Source organism: Conger conger, chromosome 5 (assembly GCF_963514075.1).
Source record: "Conger conger chromosome 5, fConCon1.1, whole genome shotgun sequence".
Taxonomy (NCBI): Eukaryota; Metazoa; Chordata; class Actinopteri; order Anguilliformes; family Congridae; genus Conger; species Conger conger.
In genome coordinates, this window is record NC_083764.1 from 39983780 (window position 1) to 40010076 (window position 26297).

The 26297-nt window shown below is 39.5% G+C and overlaps 2 protein-coding genes across 3 annotated transcripts in view; one reads left to right on the forward strand and one right to left on the reverse strand.

Annotated features, from left to right (window-relative positions):
• Nucleotides 1-16327, forward strand: part of LOC133128482 (phosphatidylinositol 4,5-bisphosphate 3-kinase catalytic subunit alpha isoform) — a 41179-nt gene extending 24852 nt beyond the window's left edge. For both annotated transcript variants that reach the window (XM_061242053.1, XM_061242052.1), the window contains 11 exons: nucleotides 70-151; nucleotides 2674-2838; nucleotides 2919-3022; nucleotides 4113-4284; nucleotides 5266-5372; nucleotides 6210-6331; nucleotides 6531-6609; nucleotides 7821-7991; nucleotides 8334-8451; nucleotides 8539-8690; nucleotides 10254-16327. In XM_061242053.1, the coding sequence (XP_061098037.1) occupies nucleotides 70-151; nucleotides 2674-2838; nucleotides 2919-3022; nucleotides 4113-4284; nucleotides 5266-5372; nucleotides 6210-6331; nucleotides 6531-6609; nucleotides 7821-7991; nucleotides 8334-8451; nucleotides 8539-8690; nucleotides 10254-10524 (1543 nt within the window). In that variant the 3' untranslated portion in view covers nucleotides 10525-16327. The remainder of the gene's footprint in view (nucleotides 1-69; nucleotides 152-2673; nucleotides 2839-2918; nucleotides 3023-4112; nucleotides 4285-5265; nucleotides 5373-6209; nucleotides 6332-6530; nucleotides 6610-7820; nucleotides 7992-8333; nucleotides 8452-8538; nucleotides 8691-10253) is intronic.
• Nucleotides 16328-17030: 703 nt separating this feature from the next.
• Nucleotides 17031-21886, reverse strand: LOC133128864 (calcium-activated potassium channel subunit beta-3-like). The gene is made up of 4 exons (XM_061242669.1): nucleotides 21801-21886; nucleotides 18827-19081; nucleotides 18232-18415; nucleotides 17031-17731 (listed from the first exon to the last, which is right to left on the reverse strand). The coding sequence occupies exons 1-4, from the start codon at nucleotides 21884-21886 to the stop codon at nucleotides 17414-17416; spliced, it is 843 nt and encodes a 280-aa protein (XP_061098653.1). The 3' UTR covers nucleotides 17031-17413.
• Nucleotides 21887-26297: the final 4411 nt, after the last annotated feature.

Here is a 26297-nt window from a genome sequence, read left to right on the forward strand (position 1 = left end):
GAAGCTTTTGTAAGATAACAGTAAAAAGCCTCATGTTAACAGCGTTGTATTGCCTGTCTTTTCTCCTAGGCACTATTGTGTAAATATACCAGAAATTTTGCCTAAGATTCTCTTGGCGGTCAAGTGGAACTCAAGAGATGAAGTAGCACAGGTACTATGTTAAACTGTTTCTCATCAAGAAGTCACACTGTGTGTGTGTGTGTGTGTGTGTGTGTGTGTGTGTGTGTGTGTGTGTGTGTGTGTGTGTGTGTGTGTGTGTGTGTGTGTGTGTGTGTGTGTGTGTGTGTGTGTGAAACTTTCTTATACCTGCACTAATAAATATATACCGTACTAATCAGAAACAGTTAAGAAGCAAACTGTCCAATTACTTTAGGTCCCATAAAATGGAGGGACTATGTATTAAAAACAAATGTAATTTTTACCCCAATCACCCAGTATGGATGCAAGTACCCTCAAATCAAAGGTGACAGTCTGCATTTTAAAGGATAATGAAACCCCAGCTTTTAAAACATTTGTAACAAGGTGGCAATGTCATAGTCTAGAATTACCACAAGCAAATGTAAAAATAAGATTAATTCATCTTTCTAAATCCCTCATCAACTACATTATGATCCATACCCATGAAATGTAGACTGACTAGCTAAACTAACCAGACTGCCTACTTCATCATAATCATTTAGTTCCTTTCTTTTAACATCACGTTGCAGAAGCAGTGTAAACAACTATTTTAGGCAAATGCCGTTAGCCTTTTTCCACGCGCTTCTTGGCAATGAAATTTTTTTTTTTAAACCTGTTTTCTATGCAGTAAGCCACACAGCAGCTTTCTGGTGTTTTGAAAATCGCTATGATTGTGATATATGTCTGACTACATTTTGCGCTCATTTTGACTTGGTTTATTTCCTGTAGAAATACCAGCAGGCTTTCCCCCACGGGGCGTGATCCTTGAGAGGTTATGATGGTAATTTGCCTACATTTATGCAGGTTTTCACCCTGGCGCCATGTCACGGATTGGGGCATGGCTCAAACAAATCTCTTCAGTCAGGGTTGCTATTTCTTTGCACAAAATGGAGTGGCGCCTTAATTAGGTTTACTTTTTTTAAAAAAACAATAAGATTAATATTATCTATAAAACGGAGGCAAGACACTCAAAAAGAGTGATTTAGGGTTTATTACCCCTTTATTCATTGCTCCATTTCAAATTCAATGTGCATGAGTACAGAGCCAAAACAACAGAAATCGTACCACTGTCCAAACACTTACGGACTGCACTCTATATGCCATTGCAGTGCTGGCCTGAAGTGCAAGTTATGTTTCTGTTTTTTGCGCCATCTGGGCCCCTAACTGCAAAATCAAAGTTGTATGCCTCTAACTAGCCCTGAACTCAGACATGGAGCAATGTTTGAAGTGACAGTAAGGGTTGACAATGCCAGAAAAGCAGGGAGATTGAAACAAGAGTGCCACAGCACTGCTACTTGACCCATGACATGAGTATTTTTCCAACACACACTACAATCTTTTCATCCACTTCACATCATCTGATAAGAACGGAATGTCGTCCTGTAGCCTACATTTCTGAGACCTATTATTATTTGTACCAATAACACTTCTTGAAAATTGCGCACTGTGCCATTTATACCTTGGTAATGCAGCCAATTGGGTTGTTTATAGAGTTCTTAAATATGTAGCAAATTAGGAGGGGATCCAGATGAAAACTGGATTTGTTGACATCTGGAATTTTGACTGACCTTGGCTTGAGAAGCTCAGTCAAGGTCTTGAGAATGTTCATGTCTTTTCCAAATGTATGATTAAGTCTACTGGGCATAGATTGGACATGCAATAGATGAAGGCAATCGTCTCCTGGTGGCAAAGATTAACAAGTTCTGAAAAGTCTGATTAGTGCAACCTACTTACTGGGGTGACAGGAACTGGATTTTTGAGAGCGAAGTTGGCATTAAGGGCTAATTCTAATTCTCTGTTTTATAGATGGTATAATATGCTAGACCCATATATTAAGCTTGTACTAGCTAGGGCAGTTAAGTAGACATAAAATGGCCGGAGTTGGTGCGTATTAGAGTGAAAATAAATTGTTCGACAATACGCTAAAATTCTGAGAAAATGCAGAAAAGTCAATGCACTTTGACGGCAAATTAATGCAAACAAAATTAAATCTAGAGTACCTACAATTGCTATTTAAAAACAAACATATATCACCTTTTCATATATTATCTATCAGCCAAGCTGACTGCAAAAAAAGTTTAGTCCCTAATCTTTTTCATCTTACAATTTACCATTCATCTTTGTCAGATTTAAATAAATTTAAAAAAAACCTTTACGGCAAACCCAGGTGTGACTAAATATGAACTCATTTGACCTGCACAAACATTTCTCTTAACCCCATGGAAAGTAGAAATGTAAATGTACCAACCTAATACATGCCCCTTTAAAAGCATATTTGCAGTGCTTAGTATGATGTATGACTCGCATGGATGAGTTCATTTCTCACAGGACAGCTGCCGTTGGCTTTTAAATTATATATGTCATGGGGGGGTACTGATTTTGTCATCAGCACTTCCTTTTGTCTCCTGCTGTGTTCTAAATACTGGGATACTCCAGTTAATTCATTGTATGGTCCTCTCACAAAGTTGATAAAAACAACTGCATTCTCCTTTCAAGATGTATTGCCTTCTGAAGGACTGGCCAGCCATAAAGCCAGAACAAGCCATGGAGTTGCTAGACTGCAACTTCCCAGATCCCATGATCCGGGACTTCGCTGTCAGGTGCCTTGAGAAATATTTGACGGACGACAAGCTCTCCCAGTACCTCATTCAATTGGTCCAGGTAGAGAAATTTTGATTTCTAGTGTAATAATGTTGTGATGAGCTATTTTAGTGCTAACTGTTATGTTTCCTGCCTTCTAGGTTCTCAAATATGAGCAGTACCTCGATAACCCACTGGTGCGCTTCTTGCTGAAGAAGGCTTTGACTAACCAGAGAATAGGACATTTCTTTTTTTGGCATCTAAAGTAAGTTTATTTTATTCTTTGGGCACTCCAAAACTACTGTTGGAGTTGCTTGTCACACAACTGGCATTGATTTTTCTTCTGTTGGTGGCCTGTCCACCTGACCCATGTATTATTGTCCAAAAAGAAAGTATCTTTATTTTTACTCTCTTTCATTTCATAATATTCTCTGTTTCCATGCACATGCAGTATGATATTTTACCAGAGAAAGCACTGTTGAAATGGCTTACTTTTCTTGAAAGGTAATTGTTATGTGAGCTAACCTGCAGATTTAGTGAGTGATTTAGCAAGTGTCTTAGCTTGGCCTTTTGTTACTTTGTTTTTTTGAAAAGCAAAAATGTGCTTCACCTTTATGTTTTGAACCCTTAGTTGTGTCTTCCTCAGGAGTAGCTTAACTCTTTTATCCTTTGATAATTATTTTGTTCACAGCTTGATTTTTAGTGTTTGGTTAGGGTGTGTAGTCTAAAGCAAGAAATACAAAGCTTATAAGCAGCTTATATAATGGTGTTATGTTCCTAGAGGCTTACATTTATTTTAAACCAATATCTGTTTTTGTATCATGCCAGTACTTCTTTCCTTGAGAGCAGTGGTTTCAAGAATTCTCAGATAATATACAATCAAATAACCTCAGGAGGCATAATGCTTCTATTACCGCTGCTTTGGAGTTACTGCAAGTGTGTTTTCTTGCTTTAGACCACAAACCCCTGAATGCCATATACCATCCATTGCAAAGCCAACGGGTCACCACAATCCTTAATCCAATCAAACTGTGAAATACTATTTAAAAAAATATATATTTTAAACCCAGAAAGCAAACTGTCACTTTAACCCTTTCAGTCCCTAGAGTGCCATATGGCACTCAAGCGCAACTCCCGTAAATGACTGTTGTTATGACCCCCTCCCTATTAAAACCCTACAAAATGTTGTCAATTTTCTCAACCAACGCCAAAACCCCTTGGGATTTGGGTGTAGCCAGTTCATATTGGGCTTGTGACTGAAAGGGCGAAGACTCCATTCTATATCAGTGTTCATGGTGTATCCGTAATGCGCAGCCATCGCCAAAGCCTTTTTCCCTGCCGGTGTAATGCTTTAGGTCCGAGATGCACAACAAAACAGTGAGCCAGCGATTTGGGCTGCTGTTGGAGTCATACTGCCGGGCGTGCGGCATGTACCTGAAGCACCTGAGCAGGCAGGTGGAAGCCATGGAGAAGCTCATCAACCTCACGGACATCCTCAAGCAGGAAAAGAAGGATGAAACGCAGAAGGTAACTAGATGGACCTGTTTATGTACAACTAGTCACCTGTGAGTGCGGTTTCATGAACCTAAATGTGGGTGGAGCTGGTGTGCTGTCACTTACTTGTTTTAACCAATCAAAATAATTTGCTCACCACAGCAAAACAGTGAGCACGTGGTGGCTCCTCCTATTGAAGGTTTCATGAAGCCTCGATCTCATATTCAAATGTTCTGCTATATCAACTCCAGATGGAATACATCTTGCTGTGATAGATGATACAGATGGTCCACAGAAGATGGAATTAATGCTGAAAATTTTTGACTGAGCCACTGTCAACGCTCGGATACGGAGAGCTCATTGAAGTGCTATCAAAATTAATTTTGCACATATAATCACCGAAAATACATTCATTGCAATCACAGGTTAAATTTTAGAAGACTTTAGGGTGGGGCTGAATAAGTGTGGACCTTGTAGTTGATGATAGGTTTATAACTATATGATAGGTTTATCTGTGGAGATAACGCCACCAACATGTTTTCAGTTTTTCACTGAAACGGAGACACACGGAATAGACTACAGTACATGCTAAGTAAACCAAATAGACAACATGCCAACTACGTGAAATGTAACCGTCATTTTTGTGTTTTGTCTTGTTTCACACATTTTAGTGCGTTTCTCAATGTTCCTGCAATATGCCTTGACACATTTTTGCCTGTATCAACCTTCTATAATTTAGAAATAGATATGTTGAAATTGGATTTCATCAGGTGGTTCTAGGAAGTGAAAAACTGCGGTCTTTCTAGTGTTCACTTGACTTTTTAATGTACTGTATTTTTGGTTACTCTGGGATGATCTCGACTACTCGCTACAGGGCAACAAAAATTATGTTGGGGAAACTGGTTTAAATATGGTTTAAATATACCAGTGTTGTGAGCTGACTTTTTGCCTCACATTGGCAAAGCCTTGGCCAGCTCTAACCACTGGTTCTATTGGCACTGGGTTTTCCTACAGGTCCAAATGAAGTTTCTGGTGGAACAGATGAGGAGGCCGGACTACATGGACGCCCTTCAGAACTTCACCTCCCCGCTCAACCCTGCACATCAGCTGGGCAACCTCAGGTGTGTCAACTCCTCACCAACGCCGCTCTGTCCTACAGCCAAACTGTCTCTTTATCACCAACACTCCTCAGTCTTACAGCCAAACTGTCTCCTTACCACCAACACTCCTCAGTCTTACAGCCAAACTGTCTCCTTATCACCAACACTCCTCAGTCTTACAGCCAAACTGTCTCCTTATCACCAACACTGCTCAGTCTTACAGCCAAACTGTCCTCATCACCAACACTCCTCAGTCTTACAGCCAAACTGTCTCCTTATCACCAACACTCCTCAGTCTTACCGCCAAACTGTCTCCTTATCACCAACACTCCTCAGTCTTAAGGCCCGGACACACCAAACCGACGGTTGGCCGTCGGACGTCGGTGGCACCCTGTCGGCCGAGTCTTTCCGGTGTGTCCCGCACGCCGACACTCCGTCGGCGTGTTTTGGAGGGCTCCGACATGTTGAATCGGCATCGGAGCCGTCGGACGTCGGTGAGAGCTCTCTCATCGACGGCTCCGGGGGCTCCGACGTCGACCGTCGGTTTGGTGTGTCCGGGCCTTTACAGCCAAACTGTCTCCTTATCACCAACACAGCTCAGTCTTACACCAACACACTTCAGTCTTACTGCCCAACTGTCCTAATTTTCAACAAGCTCAGTCCTACAGCCAAACTGTCCTCATCTTCAACACTCGTACATGAGTGTAATTAAATAATATTTGATAGTAAATTAATTATTGAATTATTCCTCATTCATTTATGAGATTATTATCTGCATTGTCAAAAATAACCACCTGTGTAAGCTTGATCATTATCGCCATCAACGTCACTGAAAAGCGACTGTCTGTTTTGTTCAAGACTCGAGGATTGCAGGATAATGTCGTCCGCCAAACGCCCGCTGTGGCTGAACTGGGAGAACCCTGACATCATGTCTGAGCTCCTTTTCCAGAACAACGAGATCATTTTCAAGAACGGAGACGGTGAGCCTCACTTTGCTCACTGACCGTGTTCCTGGGCCTTCTGTCACTGTGGTTACTCTGATAAAATGTTTTTGGGAAATATTTTACGAAGTGAAACCATTATCGACATGATCTGAGCACCGCAATATCTTGTAGTTTTACTAAATGTAACCATTATCCAGGCGGTCTGGATAACGCATTGATTCCACTTATTTCGTAGATTTACGGCAAGACATGCTGACCCTGCAGATCATTAGGATAATGGAAAACATCTGGCAGAACCAGGGTCTTGATCTGAGGTATTTATTATTCCCGTAACAATTGATATTAAACAAAGTGCAGATTAATGATGAAACCTGCTGGTTCGACACAGGATTCTACTTCCTGTCCCTCAGACCAAATTTTTTTTACACTTGTGGACCCTTATGACCTGACTAGCTCTATACTTCAGGTTCCATTGGCAGATACATCATCCTTAAAATGCTGGCCTATTTTCTTACCTGCATATTTTGTTTGGAATAAGAAGCTGTTCTGCTCCTGCATCCCACCGTTTTCCAGTCCTGCTCGATGGGCTTTTAAACAGTAATGGAATAATTTCCCTGTGTTGGCTGACATTTGGCTTATCCGCAGTAAAATAAATAACCATTTTGAAATGATATTCGAATATGTAAATAATGCAATGTAACATTGATTTGTTTAACAGGGAAGACCCCCTGTGACTGTAGCACAGTGTGCAGCAGGCCTGGGTCGAATTCGTAATTGTTTTGGATGCTTTCCTACACTTACTGAGCTCATCTGGTGTTTTGAAACCTATGAAATACTCTCAGAAAGTACAAGCCCTGCCTTCTGGTTCTCAAAGCTGACTCAGTTGGATCAGACAAGATCAGTTGAGCACCGAAAAGCATTTGAATCCAAAACAATTACGTATTTGACCCAGGTCTGATGGGCAGTTTTGTTTTACATTCTGGTAAATTCAATTTCAGTGAAGTCAGTTCAGGACTTTCAGTTAGAATCATTGGTAACTCCTCATAGTACATATGGCTATTTATTTTCCAATGTATCAACTGAATTTCAATGCATATCCTGATTTTCTACATAGCAATTTGCTGTGCCGGGACATTCATTCTTCTGTGTAAATGGCCCAAAACAAAACAAAGATTTGGCTGACTGATGGATTAAACAGGGCAGAGTCCATGTTTCCGACTGCATCATAGCACGATGGGCATGGCCATACTTGTTTTACACCAGGGACTGCATTTCAAACTTAACTCCTGGAGGGCTGCTGCATCTGCTGGTTTTTGATGAGTTCCTGCGCTTTAAGCACTTAATTCATCGATTGGCGAAAAAGTCAAAGAGTCTGCATTCCTTGTTTCCAAGGTCTAAAATGGCTGCTGATTGAAAGGAAATCGCATAGCTCGACAGGGGTAGCCCTCCATGACTTTGAGTTTGAGACCCCCTGCTTTGCACTACGCAGTCTCCAGTGTCTTCCTCCTTTGTCCGTTTATGAAAGGATGCTGCCGTATGGGTGTCTTTCCATCGGGGACTGCGTGGGCCTCATCGAGGTGGTGAGGAACTCCCACACCATCATGCAGATCCAGTGCAAGGGCGGCCTGAAGGGGGCGCTGCAGTTCAACAGCCACACCCTCCACCAGTGGCTCAAGGACAAGAACAAGGGGGAGATGTGAGTGAAAGGGCCTTCAGAATCCCACTCAGCCTCCACACAGTAAACCGCTTGAGAAAATATCTTGATTGGTACAATTGTTTGTGGACACCACACACGTGGCTATATTGTCAGGTGTAATTCAATGTAACACATTGGCTGTTCATATATTAAATGTGTAGTTGGGTAACACTTGCATTGCTATATGTAATTCACTGTAGATGATATGTCTGAGTGCCTAAATATGAATGTATTTAAGCTGTATCTTCGAACATAATTTTTATAATCGGTACTGAGATGTTTTATGTCAAGTCTGTGTTCTTATGCTTATTTTCTTGACGGGTTGGGGGGTTGAATCTTTAGGTACGATCTAGCCATCGATTTGTTTACACGGTCCTGTGCTGGCTACTGTGTGGCCACTTTCATTCTGGGGATTGGGGACAGGCACAACAGCAACATCATGGTGAAGGACGACGGGCAGGTAGGACAATTTGCGGGTCGGTAACGGTCTGTTTCTGTTGCGCATTTGACAAATGTTTTCACCCTCCTTTTCCTTTTCTGTTTAAAGCTGTTTCACATAGATTTCGGCCATTTCCTTGATCACAAGAAGAAGAAGTTTGGTTACAAACGAGAGCGGGTTCCCTTCGTCCTGACCCAGGACTTCCTGCTCGTCATCAGCAAAGGAACGCAGGAGTGCACTAAGACTCGGGAATTTGAAAGGTACCTGCTCGTGTGTTTGCATGTGCTTTGTTTGATAATTTTGTACTTGTTTTCTGCATCAGTTTCATTGTACTGGCACAAGGCTGGTATCTGGAAAAATCTAATTTGGTACAAAACAAGAGCCTTCTTTCATGGCTTAACAAAGGATTCTTACTCTGCTCTACATGCTTCAAAAACACTTCCAGTTGCTCTCGTTACACTAGACCAGGGGTCGGCAACCCTGGTCCTGGAGAGCCGCAGGGTGTGCTGGCTTTCGTTGTTACTTGGCATTAATTGATCAATGAAAGCCGTTGATTACACAGTTAACTCACCTCACCTGGTTTCTTGGGTCTGAATCGGTTGCTTATTTTAAAGTGGAGACGAAGGCCAGCACACCCTGCGGCTCTCCAGGACCAGGGTTGCCGACCCCTGCACTAGACAGTTACTTTTGAATGTCTTACTACTTAATGTCTTGCCTTCACATTAATAATAATAACAATTATTATAATGAGTGTCTTCCTTTTCTAAAAGCATATTTTGATTTCAGTAGTTAAAGATAAAAAAAAAATGTATTTAATCAACATTCAGGGCAAAAGTTATTGGGCCTCATGCAAACTAGCACATGTGAGTGCCAAATACACGTGCAGGAAAAATATTTGTTTAAAAAAATAAAAAAAAATAAAATAAAAAACATTTTGTGGAAGTTTTCTGCATACCTTCTGAAGGTAGAGGTACTACCTTCTTCACTGCGCTCAACCACTGGAAGACGGAAGGACGCATGTGTTCAGCGGTTATAGTTCCAACTGTCTATCTTCTACGAAAACGACTCCTATAGGCTTCACATCTTTATGCTAAGCTAACACGTTATGCTAACATGGAAATTTTTTATTGAAATCGAACATCTCGTCTAAGTTGGGGTAAGTAAGAAAAGGGATGTGCAGAAATCTTAGGCACCCTAGACTTTATTATATATATATTTTTTTGTTAATATAAAATAACACATTTCAGATTTCCAAATATTCATTTTCCAAAAGATTTAATTTTGCAGAGACATTTGTCTATTTTATTTGTCTATCTATTTTTAAAAAAGTAACATATTACTGTAAGCCATTGACTAATTTTACATAAAAACTTGATCAAGGCTTTCTGAGATCAGAAGCAAGGAGCCAGCCAAAGTCTGCAGAAGAACTGTGGCAAGTTCTCCAACATGCTTGGAACAACCTCCCTGCTGATTGTCTTATAGAACTGCAGGACAGTGTTGGCCATCTCAGAGAAGTGATGCAGTTTTAACGCCGAAGGGTGGTCACAAAAAATATTGATTTGATTCAGTTTTGAACTATTCTGCCAAATTACGAAAATATAATGTAAAATGTATAGTATGTTTATTTAGGACCTTTCATTGAATTATTTTTGAAAGAATCTTATCTGTACAGAATGTTATACAGGTGCCTAAGACTTTTGCACAGTACTGTATATTTCCCAAAATGTTTCTGTTTTCCTTTAAGAAAGGTATGTATGTGAGTGTTCTGCTCAGTACTGAGTGGTAAGACTGTTCCTCACGGCTGAACCTTGTCCTTCCGGCAGGTTCCAGGAAATGTGCTACAAGGCCTACCTGGCCATCCGCCAGCACGCCAACCTCTTCATCAACCTCTTCTCCATGATGTTGGGCTCGGGCATGCCAGAGCTGCAGTCGTTCGACGACATCGCCTACATCCGCAAAACTCTAGCACTGGACAAAACGGAGCAGGAGGCCCTGGACTACTTCATGAAGCAGATGAACGACGCCCACCACGGCGGCTGGACCACCAAAATGGACTGGATCTTCCATACCATCCGGCAGCATGCTTTGAACTGAGGGAACCGCCAACCTCGCCAACAGCAAGGGGGGGTCCCGACAAATCTATAAAGGTCTCGACAATCTCCGGCGTCCTTCAAAACCTTTCGTCGTCTCCAAAAACATGCCTCTTGGCAACGGTTGCCGGGTTCACCTGTGGTTTTTGTTGATAAGGGTTTATAATTTCTTCATTTCCTTCCCTCTATCACCCACTGTGGTCTTGTCCTCTCTAGGAGGCAACTGAGAGCTACTGTCCTCGATGGCCTTTGTAAGAAAATACCTTTTTTACATTTTCTTTTTCATTTCATTTTAATTTTTTTGCTCTGGCAGTGTAAACGTCTTCCTCTAACTATTATGCCTTTAAGTGTGCACAGAACATTGAGAACTCCTGAGCAAAGCAGGGTATAACGTTTTTCCGTTGCGTTGAGCTGTTTCCGCGAAATATAGTCGTCTGTCCTGTAAAACGAGGGCTTCTGTACCATTGCGGGGCAGCGCGCAAACTTTGCCCGGCGACACTACCCTGACACCCGGGTGATGTTTGGAGAAACCGTTCTAGCGTTTTCTCCTCAAGTACAGGAGAATCACAAGGAGATGTCATGTTTGTCAGATCATACACGGCAACAGACATTTAGAGGTAACCAAAATGACCAAAATGTTGTGTAAAGGTCAAGAAAAATAAGGTATCAATCTTTCACTCAGGCTTTCGCTGCAAGAGCTCTGTCATGAATACGATTGCAAGCCCCATTCTAACGTGGCATTTGAGGCCTTTACTCTGTCTGTTATTCAGTTGAGTTCATCACTGCTGCAGTGTTCATAGAAATGTACTTGTTTTTTTGTTTTTTTTGTCAAGCCCCCATTCATGTCGTTGTAGTAAACGTGCAAAAAGAGAGAAAGATGGATGAGCTTACTGAAGCACTTTGACTGATGTTGTTTATTAAGGGTTAGAGAAGGACTGTTCAGCTATGTTGAATGTCGGTTCAAGTGTGTTGTTGTGAACCTGACGCCGGTGCTACCTTGGTGGTGTAATGGAGCTGCTGAAAGGTGTTGAGATGTCTGACACGGCGAAAACTGACAAAGAAGCGCAGAATGCCTGGCTTTTATTGGACGAGATCTAGAGGAATGTCCGCAGCAGAAATTGATTTCATTTGTTCATGTAACGGAAAGTTCCGTTTAGGGCCCAAAGTATTCGGAGTACTGAGAGTTTTTGACAGAAAGGTTTGTGCTTTGGAACTTATATTATAAACATGGTGTTTCATATTTTTACCTTTTCCCTTCCAAAAACAGCTAATACTGCCTCATAAGTCCCCTATTTAGTCATCATGTCATCATGGAGTGAAAAGAACATGGACAACGGACTGAATGCCATGCTTTCTTTCACCTTGTTGTGTCTTCATCGCTGGCAAACTGCCCTGTGAATCACGTCTGGTAGGAGCCACCATAGTTATTTAGGCCGGGATTTAGACTGATGGTTTTACGCTTACCATTTTGTTCTAGCATTCTTTCAAGTTTTCCAACTTGCGTGACCATTTTGGTTATTTTTCATTACGTGTCAGGAATATAGTGTAGTGTAATGTAATGATTCAGTAATGGAATTTGCATCCAGAAGATTGCCGGATTGAATCCTTTGCAGGGTGTTGGCATTCGGACCTCAATACTGCAATACGTAATTGTTTTGGATTCAAATACCTTCTGGTCTGCTTGGTTGGCTCAGTTGCAGCAGACAAGATCAATCGAACACGGAAACAAATATTTTGAAACAAAATTATTATGTATTTGACGAATACATAATAATGTATTCATTATACCTTTGATTACAGTGCTCAACCTGATTTGCTTCTGTGACATCCAATTCCATGAACGGATATATACAATTGTAGATGAGTAAGATTTCCTGAATGAGGTTGTCTGGCATGCATATCGTTTCAGCATCTGCCAAGCTCGGCGTAGTGCAAGCAGCACAAAAATGGACAGTTCATTTCGGAAATATCTGTACGAAGCATTATTTTTGATTGAAATTGGCCTTCAGTCTCTGCATATGCGCAGAGATAGTCTGAGTGGACTTGTCATTACACCAAAGTTTCCTTTCCATTTGCCGCAAGGACCTGGTGCTCCCAGAATAGACACGTAACATTCAGCTGCATAAACATTCTAAATTACCCTCAGGAGTACATAAAACGGAAATGACAGAAAGCTGCAACTGACTCATAAATGCCACTCAGCTTACTCGTAGAATAATATTCGAGAGGCTTGTCTGAGAAACAGAGCGGTGTGAGAAATAATTCCGTAATTCAGCACATGAACTGATTACCTTTAACTAAGCATTAAATTAATTTGCTGCTTTTTTTCCTTCGAGGAATAAGATCTAGGATCCATCTTGGGTTCCTAGAGCCTTTCACGTAATTCAAACCTGAGAAAACAAACTTGAGAAGGAACAGAACTTTCCAAAACAAAGGAAACTATTTTCTATTTGAATTTTTGTTTCTCTTTCATCGAATTGTGTGAACAGTTCCTTTAGTTTATTGCAGAGAAACAAGAAATTCCAACAGACCGCAGTACCGGGGTTGGGGACCGCTTTTGTAATAGCCAGTGCTATGACCTCACGGATTGGGTTAAAAAGGGTCTTGTGCCTTTTAACGCAAGTGAAAATGCCGTTCCCAACAGCTGGGATGATCGACTTACTGCACGTTTTTTCCACGAAGTATTTTTCTTTTATCATGTTTGGTGTAAGGAATGCTTCTAGTAGCAATTATGTTCTCTGGTAGTGAATATTCTGGTTATATAATTGAGTAGCCCATTACCTCTTCCCATTTGGATAGGAATACATGGAACAAAGGCGATTATTTATTTTTAAAGGCTCTATTATCAAAACTGTCAACTTTACTAAGACGGGAAAAATAAATACTACAAAGACCCTCTTGAGAAAATAAACAATTTGAGACTTGAATGTTTCTATACATATAATTTATTATTGAATATATTTGCATTTAGCTGCTGTGGCTGAGCATTAGAAAATTATGTTATGGGCACTTTAACATGAATAATGTATTGCCGTATTTAGTCTGGTTTGTTTCAATAGGTTGGTTCACCCTATCCATCATGCCTCTTAATGCAGAATGGACAACCTCCAGAAAATCTTCAGGTTGAAACATGAAATATGTGGGTACTCTATAGGCTTTTATATATATATAGTCATTAGATAAGAAATGGGGCTGTGTTTTTCGAATGACATAACAAGGCTGCCGCTAGGTTACCATGGCTGTCTCCAAGAGGAATAATAGCATTTGAGCAAAACATTGTTTTGTTTTTTGTTGTTTGTTTTTTTCTTTTTGTTTGTGTTTAACGCTGGATTATTTAGCTTTTTTTTTTTTTTTTTGACTGAGCCAAAGTGTAAAAACGATCTATAGCAAAACCTATATTGTATGTAATTTACTGCAGGTACAACAGGCTTCATAATGAAAAGGCCCAGTATTAAATACTTGCTATTGCAAATTTACAACTGAGTGACTTGAATCAAATGAAGTCATTCACTTACAGTATTTTTAAATCCAGTCCTTCTTTTTTCCATTGATATGCACACACGTATCTTCAAAATTTGTTGGACTTGCAAGGTTTACATTGTATGCTGTACTGTTACTATAGCCATTTTTTGTAATATTAATTTGGCTGCATGGGGTGATGCATTTCTACTCAAAAAGAGGACAAACCTGGGTAGTTCAAAAGCTGCATCAGACAACTCAAAATGAAAAGCAATCGCATTTAACGTTAATTAAGTATTAATGGGTCACAGACTTTGAAACCTAGTGCTTCTTTTTTGGTTGGGTCAGATGGCAATCCCTCCAGTGACTCCACCCACAGTCGAAAATGTCGGACTACAATTCTTTCTTTTAAAATTAAAATAAAAAAAGTACATCTACTGATTAAAGTTTCAGTAAACTGCATTATAAGTGCAGTGGGAAAATATGAAGGCCCTGAGATGAATACTTTTTTTTGGAACTGTGAATTTTTTTTATTAGTATGTAGTGAAGTAGAATATCTAGAGTGGAACAAGTATGTAACTATGCTATTCCAGACTTCTTATGCATTCATTTGATATACTTGAGGTTTTACATTTTTAAATACAGATGTGGTTCTTATATGCAGTAAACCATTTAACAGCTATACAATTGTAACTAAAGTGTATAGGTGGTTTTGCACTTTGTAATTTTTCGTTTCTCTCGCTCTCTCTTTTTAAATGCCTTCTGTCTACAGGACCCTGTAGTTAGTTCCTTGCATGTAGATTTAAATAATTCATTTTATCCCTACTATCTCAAATGGGTCAGGCATGTAATACTTGTAGTGATAAGTAGCCTTAAACTTGCTTTTCTGAAGCCAATAATTGCATGGTTTTGTTTGTTATTGACAAACTATTCCACAGCATATATTTGTCTGTACCGGTTACAGACAGTCCTGGGCTGGACCCATTGAAAAGCCCACTCAAAATGTCAATATAAAACTGTGTAAGAGCCATTTAAAAATGTATTACATTTTTTTCCACTGAAAAGAACATTAGAAGAAATGCTGTGCTTGTAGCAGCCTTATGTAAAAACTACACTTTCATACTTCAGTTTCAATGGTTTTACTTGAATGTCATTCTAAGCCACTTTTTTGTACATGTCAAGGACAATTATGTTGTCAGTTTGTGGTGACACCGTGAAGGTTGGTTAACAGGTAATTTCATACCGATTGTGAATGTGTAAATGCTTTGGTTAAACAAGTCTGACAAAGCAGTTATGGGCTCTCCCAGATTCTACCATTCTGCTTTCGACTTAGGTCAAACTTTAATACATTTATAGCTTTAAATGTCTAATTTAGAGAAATATTTGAGAGAACTGAGTAAAATTGGTATACACTGTAGAACCTCTGAGATATGTAGGCATTGGGAATGTAAGTCGTGCAGAACTAAAATGTTCATAATTTTGAAAGTGGTATGAAAACACCAGTTTTAAGCGTTTGAATCTTTTCTTTTGAGTCACGTACTTATTATTTTGGTCTCATTATTTTAAATTGGCCATTTTCTTGTCGTCTTTGGTTTAAGTTAATAACCAATAGTCAAACCAGCAGCAATCAGAATCATTAGAATCATTCTTTTTTTTCTTTGCCAGCTTTCTGTGCTGTTTCTTTTGGTCTTATGTAGCTTATTTATATGAAGTCTTGTTGAGGTTTCTGTATTATATTATTTTAGAATAGTGCTCAGACATCCCCTTTGTGGTTTTTTTATTTAATGGAAAGTGGCTCGTTTGTGTTTGTCTGCATTTATGTATTTGTGATAATGCAGAGCTTGGTAAGGTGTAATTGTGTATTCTTCTTCCAGGTTCATACGATGTTCACTTAACCAGTCAAACTGTAACTCTGAGTTTCATATCTCTGAGGTTCTACTGTAAGCAGATGATATACTATATCATCTTAGGCTGTGTTAAGAAATGGTCTTTAAATGGGAAAAGAATTATGACCAGTTATTTTTGAAAAAATGAAGTTCTGTATATTTTTCAACATCATATTTTATCATTACTGCTCATGTGTACAGTATAATGAGACAAACAAATGTTGCATAAAACCCTCTTGCATGCAAATCACATAGCAAAAATCCCTATTCTATATCATTCTGCTATATAACCCTAAAGGATGTTTGGCCTAAGACTGCACTGCACCGTAAGCATTTATTCAATTCTAACTGCTAATAACAAACTGCCTTTCATTTATGTTTCTGTTAGCCATTGCACCATTTATTACGACAAATATTTTGAGTGTTATATAAATGTACAAATAAATTTATTTCAAATGACAAGTCTCATATATTCTCAAGTGTATAGCACAAAATATGTATTTATTAAGTAAACAAACCCATCATCTTAAAGGAATGTATTGGTGGTTTTACAGCCAAAGCTTGCAATTAAAGTCCTGGTAACACTAAGTCAAATAGCAATGACGATAAATACAATGGCCTGGATTCAGTAAACATTTGGCCATTGCATTGACTTCCAAATTAAATGGAAGTGAAATGTTTTGTTCTTGGCCAACCGTTTGAGTTAATTTTTGTAATTCATCTTGCGACTTTTGTGAAAGAAAGAAACAGGTGAAGTTATGACAAATGTTGATTGATTACTGGCCTTTGTGTAACAAATCCTTCAAGTTCTTGTTGATACTGCTGGTTACATCACAAGTATTATGTTTTGGAACTGGTTTTTGAATTAATTTAATGCCTATCATAGCTTACTCATTTGGCTGTTAAATCGCATGTAGCCAATGGATGCTTTAAAACAAATAAATGAAGTTGTGACTGAAATGGAAAGTAGGAATGTAAATGAAGGACTGTCAAAGGTGGTCTTGTGATTGATTTTGTAATATTGTCCATAGTGTGACCACGCCTTGAGGCAATGTTGCTAACAATAATAACACAATAAGCACATTTAATTGTTATTACAGTGCCCTTCTGTTGGAACATGGCACGATTGGGGAGGTCTGGCCTCCCATCTCAGTGTTTGGTTCAATTCAAATTCAATTCACTCATTAAATTCAATTCTGTGTGTCCGTTAAAGTTTAATTCCAGTTCCCTTCTTAAAGAATATTGTCACAGTTATTTAGCTGGCACTTTTATCCAAAGTGACTTGCACTCGATTAGACAGGGGCCATTCCCCCCTGGAGCAATGTGGGGTTAAGGGCCTCGCTCTAGGGCCCGACAGCTGCACTGATCTTATTGTGGCTACACTGGGGCTGGAACCACCAACCTTCCAGGTCTCAGTCAAGCACCTTAACCACGAGGCTGTAGGCTGCTCCATTGTCATTTGAATTACAGTTCTGTCGATAGAAATTTAAACTGTAATATGGCACAACCCTGATCTCAGGCCAGGCTCCTCTTTCCACCTTTAGCTGGTCAAGCCACCTCCTCTGACCTTGGATGGTTGAACTGTGCGACCTTGTGGGACAGATGCTGATTTAGCCTCACAAGGATGATGGTCATGACCCCACCAACCAACATCAGGGTAGAAAAGGACATATATTGCATCACTTGGCAGCTGTCGCATTTCCTGGTCAGGATGGCATCCCCTGGGTTGGTATACCCGAGATGGTGTTCATTCCGGCTGGCAAAGCATGTGAACGTCTCGTTTCGTGTTAGGAAGAACCTGTAAATCCTATCGGCCTCTTCTTGTACGTCGCTCGTATTTTTCCGGTATTTGGGCCTATAAAAACACTGGGAAGAGGAGAGAGACAATCGAAAATGACAATATGCGTTGCATTAGATTATGATTTCAATTGTAATGTAATGACTGTACCTAGCTTTAAAAATTATACCACTAAGGTCAAGATTCTGATTTGACGGGTGACTTCAAGTACTTTTATTAATCATTCTGGACAATTTTTCCCATTTCAGTGAGGAAAAAAAATAAAGGTACTGTAGATCCCTGCTCTTCAATGAGAGTCTGTATTCAGCGTAAGAGTGTTGTTAAAGAATATGGTACTAAATTAATATAGACCAAATCTGAGCTTTGGTTCAGGTCATATTATACACTCCACTCTTGTTAATTTAGTTCCTTTTAAATTGGACTGGATTGCATACACATGAATTCGAAGCAAGAGAAAGTTGCATAACATTTATGCATATAGCATTACCTGGACCAAGGCTCAGATATGAATGAACCGCAATGCTTTTTGCTTTTCTTTGTAAACTTTCAAGAATTAGCCTCTCTGTACCTTGGAGGGTAGATCCAATGCATCCTCATTGTAGTATAGCATGGCAAATTGGGCCTTGTGGTCAGGGCGGGAGAGGTTCACAGTGATGTTCAGACAGGGAAACCTGAACTCTGTCATAGTGTCTTCCCACTCGTCCTGAAAGGAGGCCTGGATCACGGTGCAGTTGGACTCTTCAATCCAGTTGCTGAACCATTACGGAAAGAAAGTATATTTCTTACAGGAAACAGGATGAACAGATGATGGTGGCAAACTGACTTTTGTGGCAAAGCATTTCTGAGGTGGTTGGTCACATGTTTGCAGGGCCTGCTGCAGGGTATGAAAATGTTTGTTGTTGCTCAGTGATTGGCTGGTAAATTAAGCAGTTGATTACACAGCTAACTCACCTTGCCTCTCTTTTTAGTTTGGTGCTGATTTTTAGATGAAAACAATAAAAACTGGCCACCCTGCAGCTTTCCCCAAGTGAGAATGAATACCACTGCACTTACTCTGTATGTAGGAGAGCAAAATGTATAAGTACTAACAATGTGCTTTGCTGTTTTATTTGTTCTTTGACCCCCCCATTCTTCAGGTAATTATAAGACCATTCCTGTCTCACCTGCGAAGACAGGGATTCACAATTAGGATTCCAAACAGGAAGTACATGAGAAAGGAAAATCCGATCATGGAAAGTCCCAGAAGGATGGCCCTCTCTTCACCCACACTGGCTGTGGGAGCCTGGGTCTTGCCTTTCTCTCCTTTACTTCTGGTCTCCTTCATAGACAATGTGGTATTTGTCTGCCTGGGGATTACACACAGCACTGGAATGAGTCCACCTGTCTTCAGAGACATGCTTTTGTATGTATGGTCAATCCTGACAGGAGCAGGGGTGCTGCGTGCCGGATTGGGGACATAATGGGGCGGTCTGTAGTGTAGTGGTTAAGGTGCATGACTGGGACCTGCAAGGTCGGTGGTTCGATCCCTGGTGTAGCCACAATAAGATCCACACAGCCGTTGGGCCCTTGAGCAAGGCCCTTAACCCTACATTGCTCCAGTGGAGGATTGTCTCCTCCTTAGTCTAATCAACTGTATGTCGCTCTGAATAAGAGCATCTGCCAAATGCCATTAATGTAATGTAATGTTGCACCTGAAGACCTTGGAATCAAGGTTGGCACACTCAATCGAAGCCTCTGTCATGGTTGCCCTGGACTTCGAACTGCTGCCTCTGACATCATTAATCACCCCGGCCATATACTGGTTACATGGGTATCTCAGGCTATGCCCTCAACTTAATTTCTTCCTAATTCATTGTATTTTATTTTCATTCCAGGTGACCTGAATGGTCTTAGCACTTCAGTGGGATACCTCAGGGATCAATGCTTGGCCCCATATAAATAGTTACTAAAACTTTGCTTTGAGAAGGGGTGCATATATTAAGAAAATTATAGTGGTGAATAATTATATATTATGCAATTATCTATTTCTCACCCCATATACCTAGTTTTTTTTATGTATGTTAACCTAGCCTATTCACAATACAATGTTTTTCACAATCATTTAGTGCAGACCTGAAAACCACCAAACTGCTTCAACTACTTCAACCAATTCTAATCACAGGTGGAATGTCTATGAGTCAAAGTAAAAGGCCATGTCCAAAACAGCTTCCTTGTTTACTATTGCATTGGTAAACTGAATAAAATGAATGAGAAAGTTGTTAAGTAGGCAAACAGTTTTGTCCAACTGTAATATTGATATACAGTGGGCTCTAGAATTCTTGGCACCCTTAATAAAAACAGAGAAAGGCTGCATGTAATGGATAATAACAAAATGGACAATGATCTATATTACATGTTCAAACATGGGACAACTATATACTTTTATTCCAGTATAATTACTTATATATTACTCTCATGTTTCAAAGTTCTTTTATTTAGTCATCTAATTTTTTTCTGAAAGCCACAGGTGGCAAACAATTATTGTAAATAAATGAAGTGAAGTGAAAATGTTACTTCATTTTGTTAATATCAATCTAAAGGAACTATATTATACGTCACTTCCTGTTTCACTAGAGTATATAAATGACGTAACAAGCATGCAAAATCCCATTGTCAACTATCAGCATGGGGAAAGCCAAAGAACTGTCAATTCAGAAGACAGAGATGGTAATTGACCATCACCAAGTCTGGTAATTTGTAGGAATAATATCAAGTTAAACATCACAAAACATCACTTGGCACTGTAAGGGCAATAATTTAAAAAAAAAGCATAAAACATGTGGAATGATGGGTAAGGAAGATGTTGAGGGAGGCCATAAGTAACGAAAGGATCACAGTTTAAGAATCGATTGGTTGTGTCTTGGGGTCACCAAGTCCCAAAAAGAACCATAAAATGGCACCTTCATACCAACAAACTCATTGGAAGGGTGACATGAAGACAGCCCTTACTGAGTACAATAAAAAAAACAAGCATCTTGAGTTTGCTAAACCTCATTGGAATTATGACTGGGACAGAGAGTGCTATGGGCAGATGAGACCCATATGGAACGTTTTGACCACACACAAACTGGATGTTGTGCTGCCAGCGGTCCAGGGGTACTATTTAAGTACACCCAATGAATTCAACAAAGTACCAGGAAATCTTGGCAGAAAATCTGGTTGCCTCTACCACGTTGCTGAGACTTGGTCGTAGGTAGATTGTCCAGCAGGACAATGACTCCAAAGATACATCAAAATCCACACAGAAATGGTTAAGTAAAAACCACAACCATGTACTGCAATGCCCATCTCAGTCTCCAGTCTCCCATTAAATACCTGTGGTCTGAAATGAGGAGGGGGGCCTATAAGCACAAACAAAAGGATATCACTGATTCTGAAAACTTCTGCATGGAGGAATGGTCAAAATTCCACCAAATGTGTTCTCTAACATAGTCACAAATTATATGAAATGACTCATAAATTGTGAGGCAAAAAAATGGCTGTCATCTTTGCTAGGGGTGTTTGTACAAAGTATTAAACCAGGGGTGCGAGTAATTGTGGAACCTATTTTTGGGGAAATATATTTTTATATATTTGTATTTTCAAATATTTTTTGGGGGAAATATATATTGATTCCATTGATTCCAAAGTAGCACACTACTTTTCACAGTATCACCAATATTGTTTATTTTTTGTATTGTCAGGGGTGCCAATAATTCTGGAGCCCACTGTATATGCCAGTCTGGTCACAAGTGGTTTCCCAGAACTTTTTAAGTGACTTTGTGTGGTTTATTTCAATTTTCTGTGAATTATCTGTATGTTTTAATGCAATGTACATGTGGAAGTAGACTATATGCCTGTTGCAGTGGTGTTGAATACAATCAACATTTATTTTATTTGACCATTCTGTATACACATAGACACATATCTTTTTATGACTACATCAACAATTGTGGTTCCTGTCCACACATCCTTGTCCGATTTCACACTATACATGGGATAAGTAGTTAGGGCAGATATGACACCACAGAGAACCTCCATTACAGATGAAAGAGAACCTAAAGAAAATAAGCGACCGAGTGGAGTTACGGGGACGGAGGAAGCTCGCTCCACCCTTACCTGTCCGGTCTCCGGCGGACGCTCTGGAGGTTGATGTGAACGGGAATGCTGGAAGACCCTTGGCGGGAAGGAGGGCTCAGGAGCATCTCTGCGCCTGAGAGCGACAGTTAGTGGCTTTTCCCCCCCTTCCCGTCACCGAATTGGAATGAGCAGAACCAGTTCGCTAACCGACGTCTCCTCTGAATTTTCACAGCTGCTTGTTAAGAGTGCGAGGTGAGGTGAGGTGAGGTGAAACACAACTCGCTGAAAATACCCAGGAAGCCTTGTGGGCTTACGGGGGCTCGAGTTAAGTCTTTTCTAAGTCACTTTGGCTGAAAATCTGTGTAAAATATCTCAAATGTAAGTTGTAATTGTGGAGCACCCTCCAGCCTCACCAGAGCACCAAAGCTGCAGGGAAATGGGGGTTTCTATAGGAACTGCTACAGGTAAAAGAAGTTAACAATCTCCCGAAGGATTTTTCCAGATCCAAGAGAGCTCCCTGTGCACATGATGTGTTGACGAGTAGTATTTCCATCTGGATGCTAATCCATATGTGAGTAAGCAAAATATGACTAAGCGATTTTAGAAATAGCTTTGATTTGAAGTGCCATTTAATTGGAGCAGTTGAAACCGTACCTGGGAATGCTGCAGAATTCTTTGTCCGAGTGGATGCACTGCCCGTCTCCTTGGTCTGCTAGTGTCCCAGGTGTCTGCAATTTCTGGGAAATAGTATCAACACCGAGGTGTCAAGTGTTCCAGTGGCAACAAATATTGAAATGTGTATTGCGTCGACACCAGTATTTTAATCACACATGGCTTTCAACCACACCCCGATCACCCCTCTCCATTATTCATGAACTTGTTGCTTTGAATTATTTCTTTGGAAAGACAAATATTGGAAGAGCATGTTGCCTTTATGATGGCCATGCATATTTTATAGAAAAAGAAACAACAGGTGGATGTGGCTGAGCGATTTAGTGTAGTCTCTCCACAGAATTTAATTGTATTTAGGTGTTATTGCACCATCTCCAATCTGATTGCTGCCGAACAGGTCACAGTGACTGTTTAAGAAATAAAATAAGAAAATAATATGGAAAATAGAAGAATAACTCCTAGGTCCTCTCTTGAGTAATAGTTCAATAGTTTCAAGACAATAAAAAGAAAAAGATAATGAACATATACATATAACATATATCACTTTTTATAATTTTCTATAATAATAATAATAATAATAATAATAATAATAATGATCATTATTATTGTTATTATTATTATTATTATTATTATTATTATTATTATTATAGAAAATTATTAAAATGTATTATTATTATTATTATTTATTACAATTTGAAAAGTCTGCAGATTTGAGGGCTGATATATAATATGTTTTCATAACATATTTTCCCATAAGTTCAGTTCAGCAATGCATGCTGGTGCCAAGCCATTATGGCTCTGGAAACAAGTAAGACAATCTTTAAATCAGTCATAAAACAATCAGGCAGCTAGTGTAAAGTGCAAGTGCTGCAGTAATATGAGCTCCTGTCCCTGTTTTGGTCAATAGTCTAGCAGCAGCATTTTCAGCCAAGTGTAATCTTTCTATATTGTGCTTTAGAAGTCCGGAAGAAGTGCATTATTATAATGAAGTCTACCTGAGACAAATGCGGAATTAATGTTCAGCCTCAGGCTGTAAAAACAAGGTCTAGTTCCAAAGCTGAGAAAAATCTTTAACAATGTTTCTTATTTGGAGCTCAAGTCTGAATTTAAGATTACCCATAGGTTGCTCTGTGCCAGGGATCCTAAGTCTTAAATGATCTTTTATGTCTTGGCCCAGTTAAGTTAGTGGAAATGTTTGACATTGTAATGGCCATTTGGTAGAATAGCTGGGCTATTACTGTTTGTGATGTCAGTTATTTGGGAAGTGGTATCCCCCAGGGCAATGGTTTCCAAACTTGGTCCTGGATTACTGTGTATGCAGGTTTTTGTTTCAAACCAAATTGCCATCTAATTATTTTAACAAGAAGTTAATCTTTCTTACTTAGGTCCTTTTCATCTTAGGATGTATTATTTACCTTAAACCACATAATGGCAGAAATAGCTTTGCAATTGCATGAAGAATAAAATGGCCCCGTTCCTATTGTGCATATTGCTCATCTTATAAACAATTACATAAGAAGAGGTCACACATAGAAGACTGAGGTTAACTAATAGGCTCATAATTAGGTAGTTGAACAATTTTTTTTTTTTCCTTAAAAGTATAAACACAATGCAGGTTTGCCTTGTTATCACTTGCTTTGCCTTTGAATTCTTCATTATCTTCGAAATGTGGTTTACCAAGGTAAGTACTCCCTCTAAACATGAAAAGCACCTAATTATGAAAAATGAACAGCTTGTTAAAAATTGGATTACAATTGTGGTTGGAATGAAACACAACATACACAGGGGTACTCCATGAGTTTGGGAACCACTGCCCTAGGGCAGTATAAAATAGGATTACAACCAAATACACCTAAAAGATAAACACATTTCCAAGGCAATGGAGTGTACTGTATTGAAAACAGCAGCCAGATGCAATAAAATGTATCATCTACACTCAGGTTGAAGTCATTTACAATGTTAACCAGAAATGTTTCCATATTAAGGTTTGCCAGAAACCTTCCCAGTAAGGTGTATTGAGGAAGTACATTACTTAAATAAATAAAAAAACTAAGCTGCTTTTCTTCACCAAAGATCAGATCAGTGCGATTGGGGAATGCTTATCAGTAAATGCAGGTAACAATGGCTGAACAATAGCTGAACACTGTCTGGAAGAATGTGAAAAGCAGGTATGGGGTTTTAGATGCAAGATAATTTTCCTGAGCATTTCTGAGCCAGTCTGTAAAAGATTCCATAGCTGCGTGACATTAGTTATAAGTGCATTGATACAATTATTCAAGTTTGCAGGACAATTTATTTGTTAGAACTGAAGATAAGATCAGACATACTTTACTGGCGTAATTTGTCATCTGCATTTGACCCATCCTAGTTACTTAGGAGCAGTGGGCAACCACAGTGCAGTGCCCAGGGACCAATTCCAGTCCTGAGGCCAGTGCCTTGGTCCATGGCAATGGCAGGAGCACACCTAACCTAACATGCATGTCTTTGAGAGGATCTGGCTGGTTGGGAATTGAACCTAAGACCTCCTTATTGCAAGGCAACAGTGCTAACCACTACACCACTGTGCTGCCCACACAGTACCATATACAGATTAAAAAGTACTTTTTAACAGTGGACTCTATATTGTTGCCTTTCAACATATTTACCTTAAAAAACACAAAGAAATGGTCCGATGCACCAACACTGATGTCCAGCCCTTGAGAAATGGCCAGGTCTATAGTATCCCCGGCCTTGGCTATGCGATGATGCTGATTCAAGGCTAAAGAGGGTAAACTACTAATTAAATCCATTGCTTTTGAATCTGTCCTCTTGTCAAAATGTAACATAAAATCACTTCGAGGAATTTGTCATGGTCAGTTAAAATAATCTTCAAAAACAAAGAACAGCAGAGCTCTGTTTGGAAGGACGATTAATTGTTACAAGGAACACATTAAGATTATTACACCAACATTGATTGAATGATTGAAAAGTAAGGCAAGGAGACAAAAATGGTTCATTTGCATTTATATGTATTGGCATATATAGTGGCTACTCTCCATTTGCTTCACCTTTTGCAGTATACAAAAAGCTGTCATGTTGTGAGGATACCTCACTAAGAAAGAATGATCCATCAGAACCTAACCAGGTGCCTGTAAAACATGAAAAATCTATTTGTGCTCACGCACCTGAATAAATTATACATTCAAGAAATGTCTCACCAGAAATTGTGCTGTTCCCTGAAAATAATAATGAAAAGATAATGAGTTAAACACAATGTCGAGGGGCCTATGTTAGAGGTATCAAATTAGCCCGCAGGGGTATTGTGGGTATAAATCAGAAATGGTTCCTTAGGATACTATAACATGAGCTTCTCACAACATTAGTTGTGCTAGTAGTCCGCGAAACTAACGCTCCTGTAGTACTGTGGAGATTGTGGTGTAGAAGACTTGGGTTTACATCAGAAGACTAACCTCTTTGTGCATAGTTGTGCATATTTGTGCATACTTTGTAACTTCAAAGGCTCAACTGGTGATTCCAAATTGTGGATAAAGCATTTTTGAAACAGGAGGGTTTAATGGATTGAAATTGAGGTCTGGTATATCATGTCACAGATGGGTAGATGGCCTTGCAGTGAGCCACAGTCTGGTGCCCTCAGTAATTGCAGGGTTACAATTTATTGATGACACAATGCTTTCCCCAAAAGCCGAGAACTGAGTTATCAGTTTCAATAAAATCTGGAAAAAGGTAAGCTTCCGTGGTGTCTGGTTTGATGAGAACAGTAAATTTAGTTGAGTCTGTGAAAACATGACTGGCTTTTTAGCCTCTCATTCGTCACCCTTATCTGAAGATTTAGTAAATTAAAAAATATATATACTGGCAGCATAT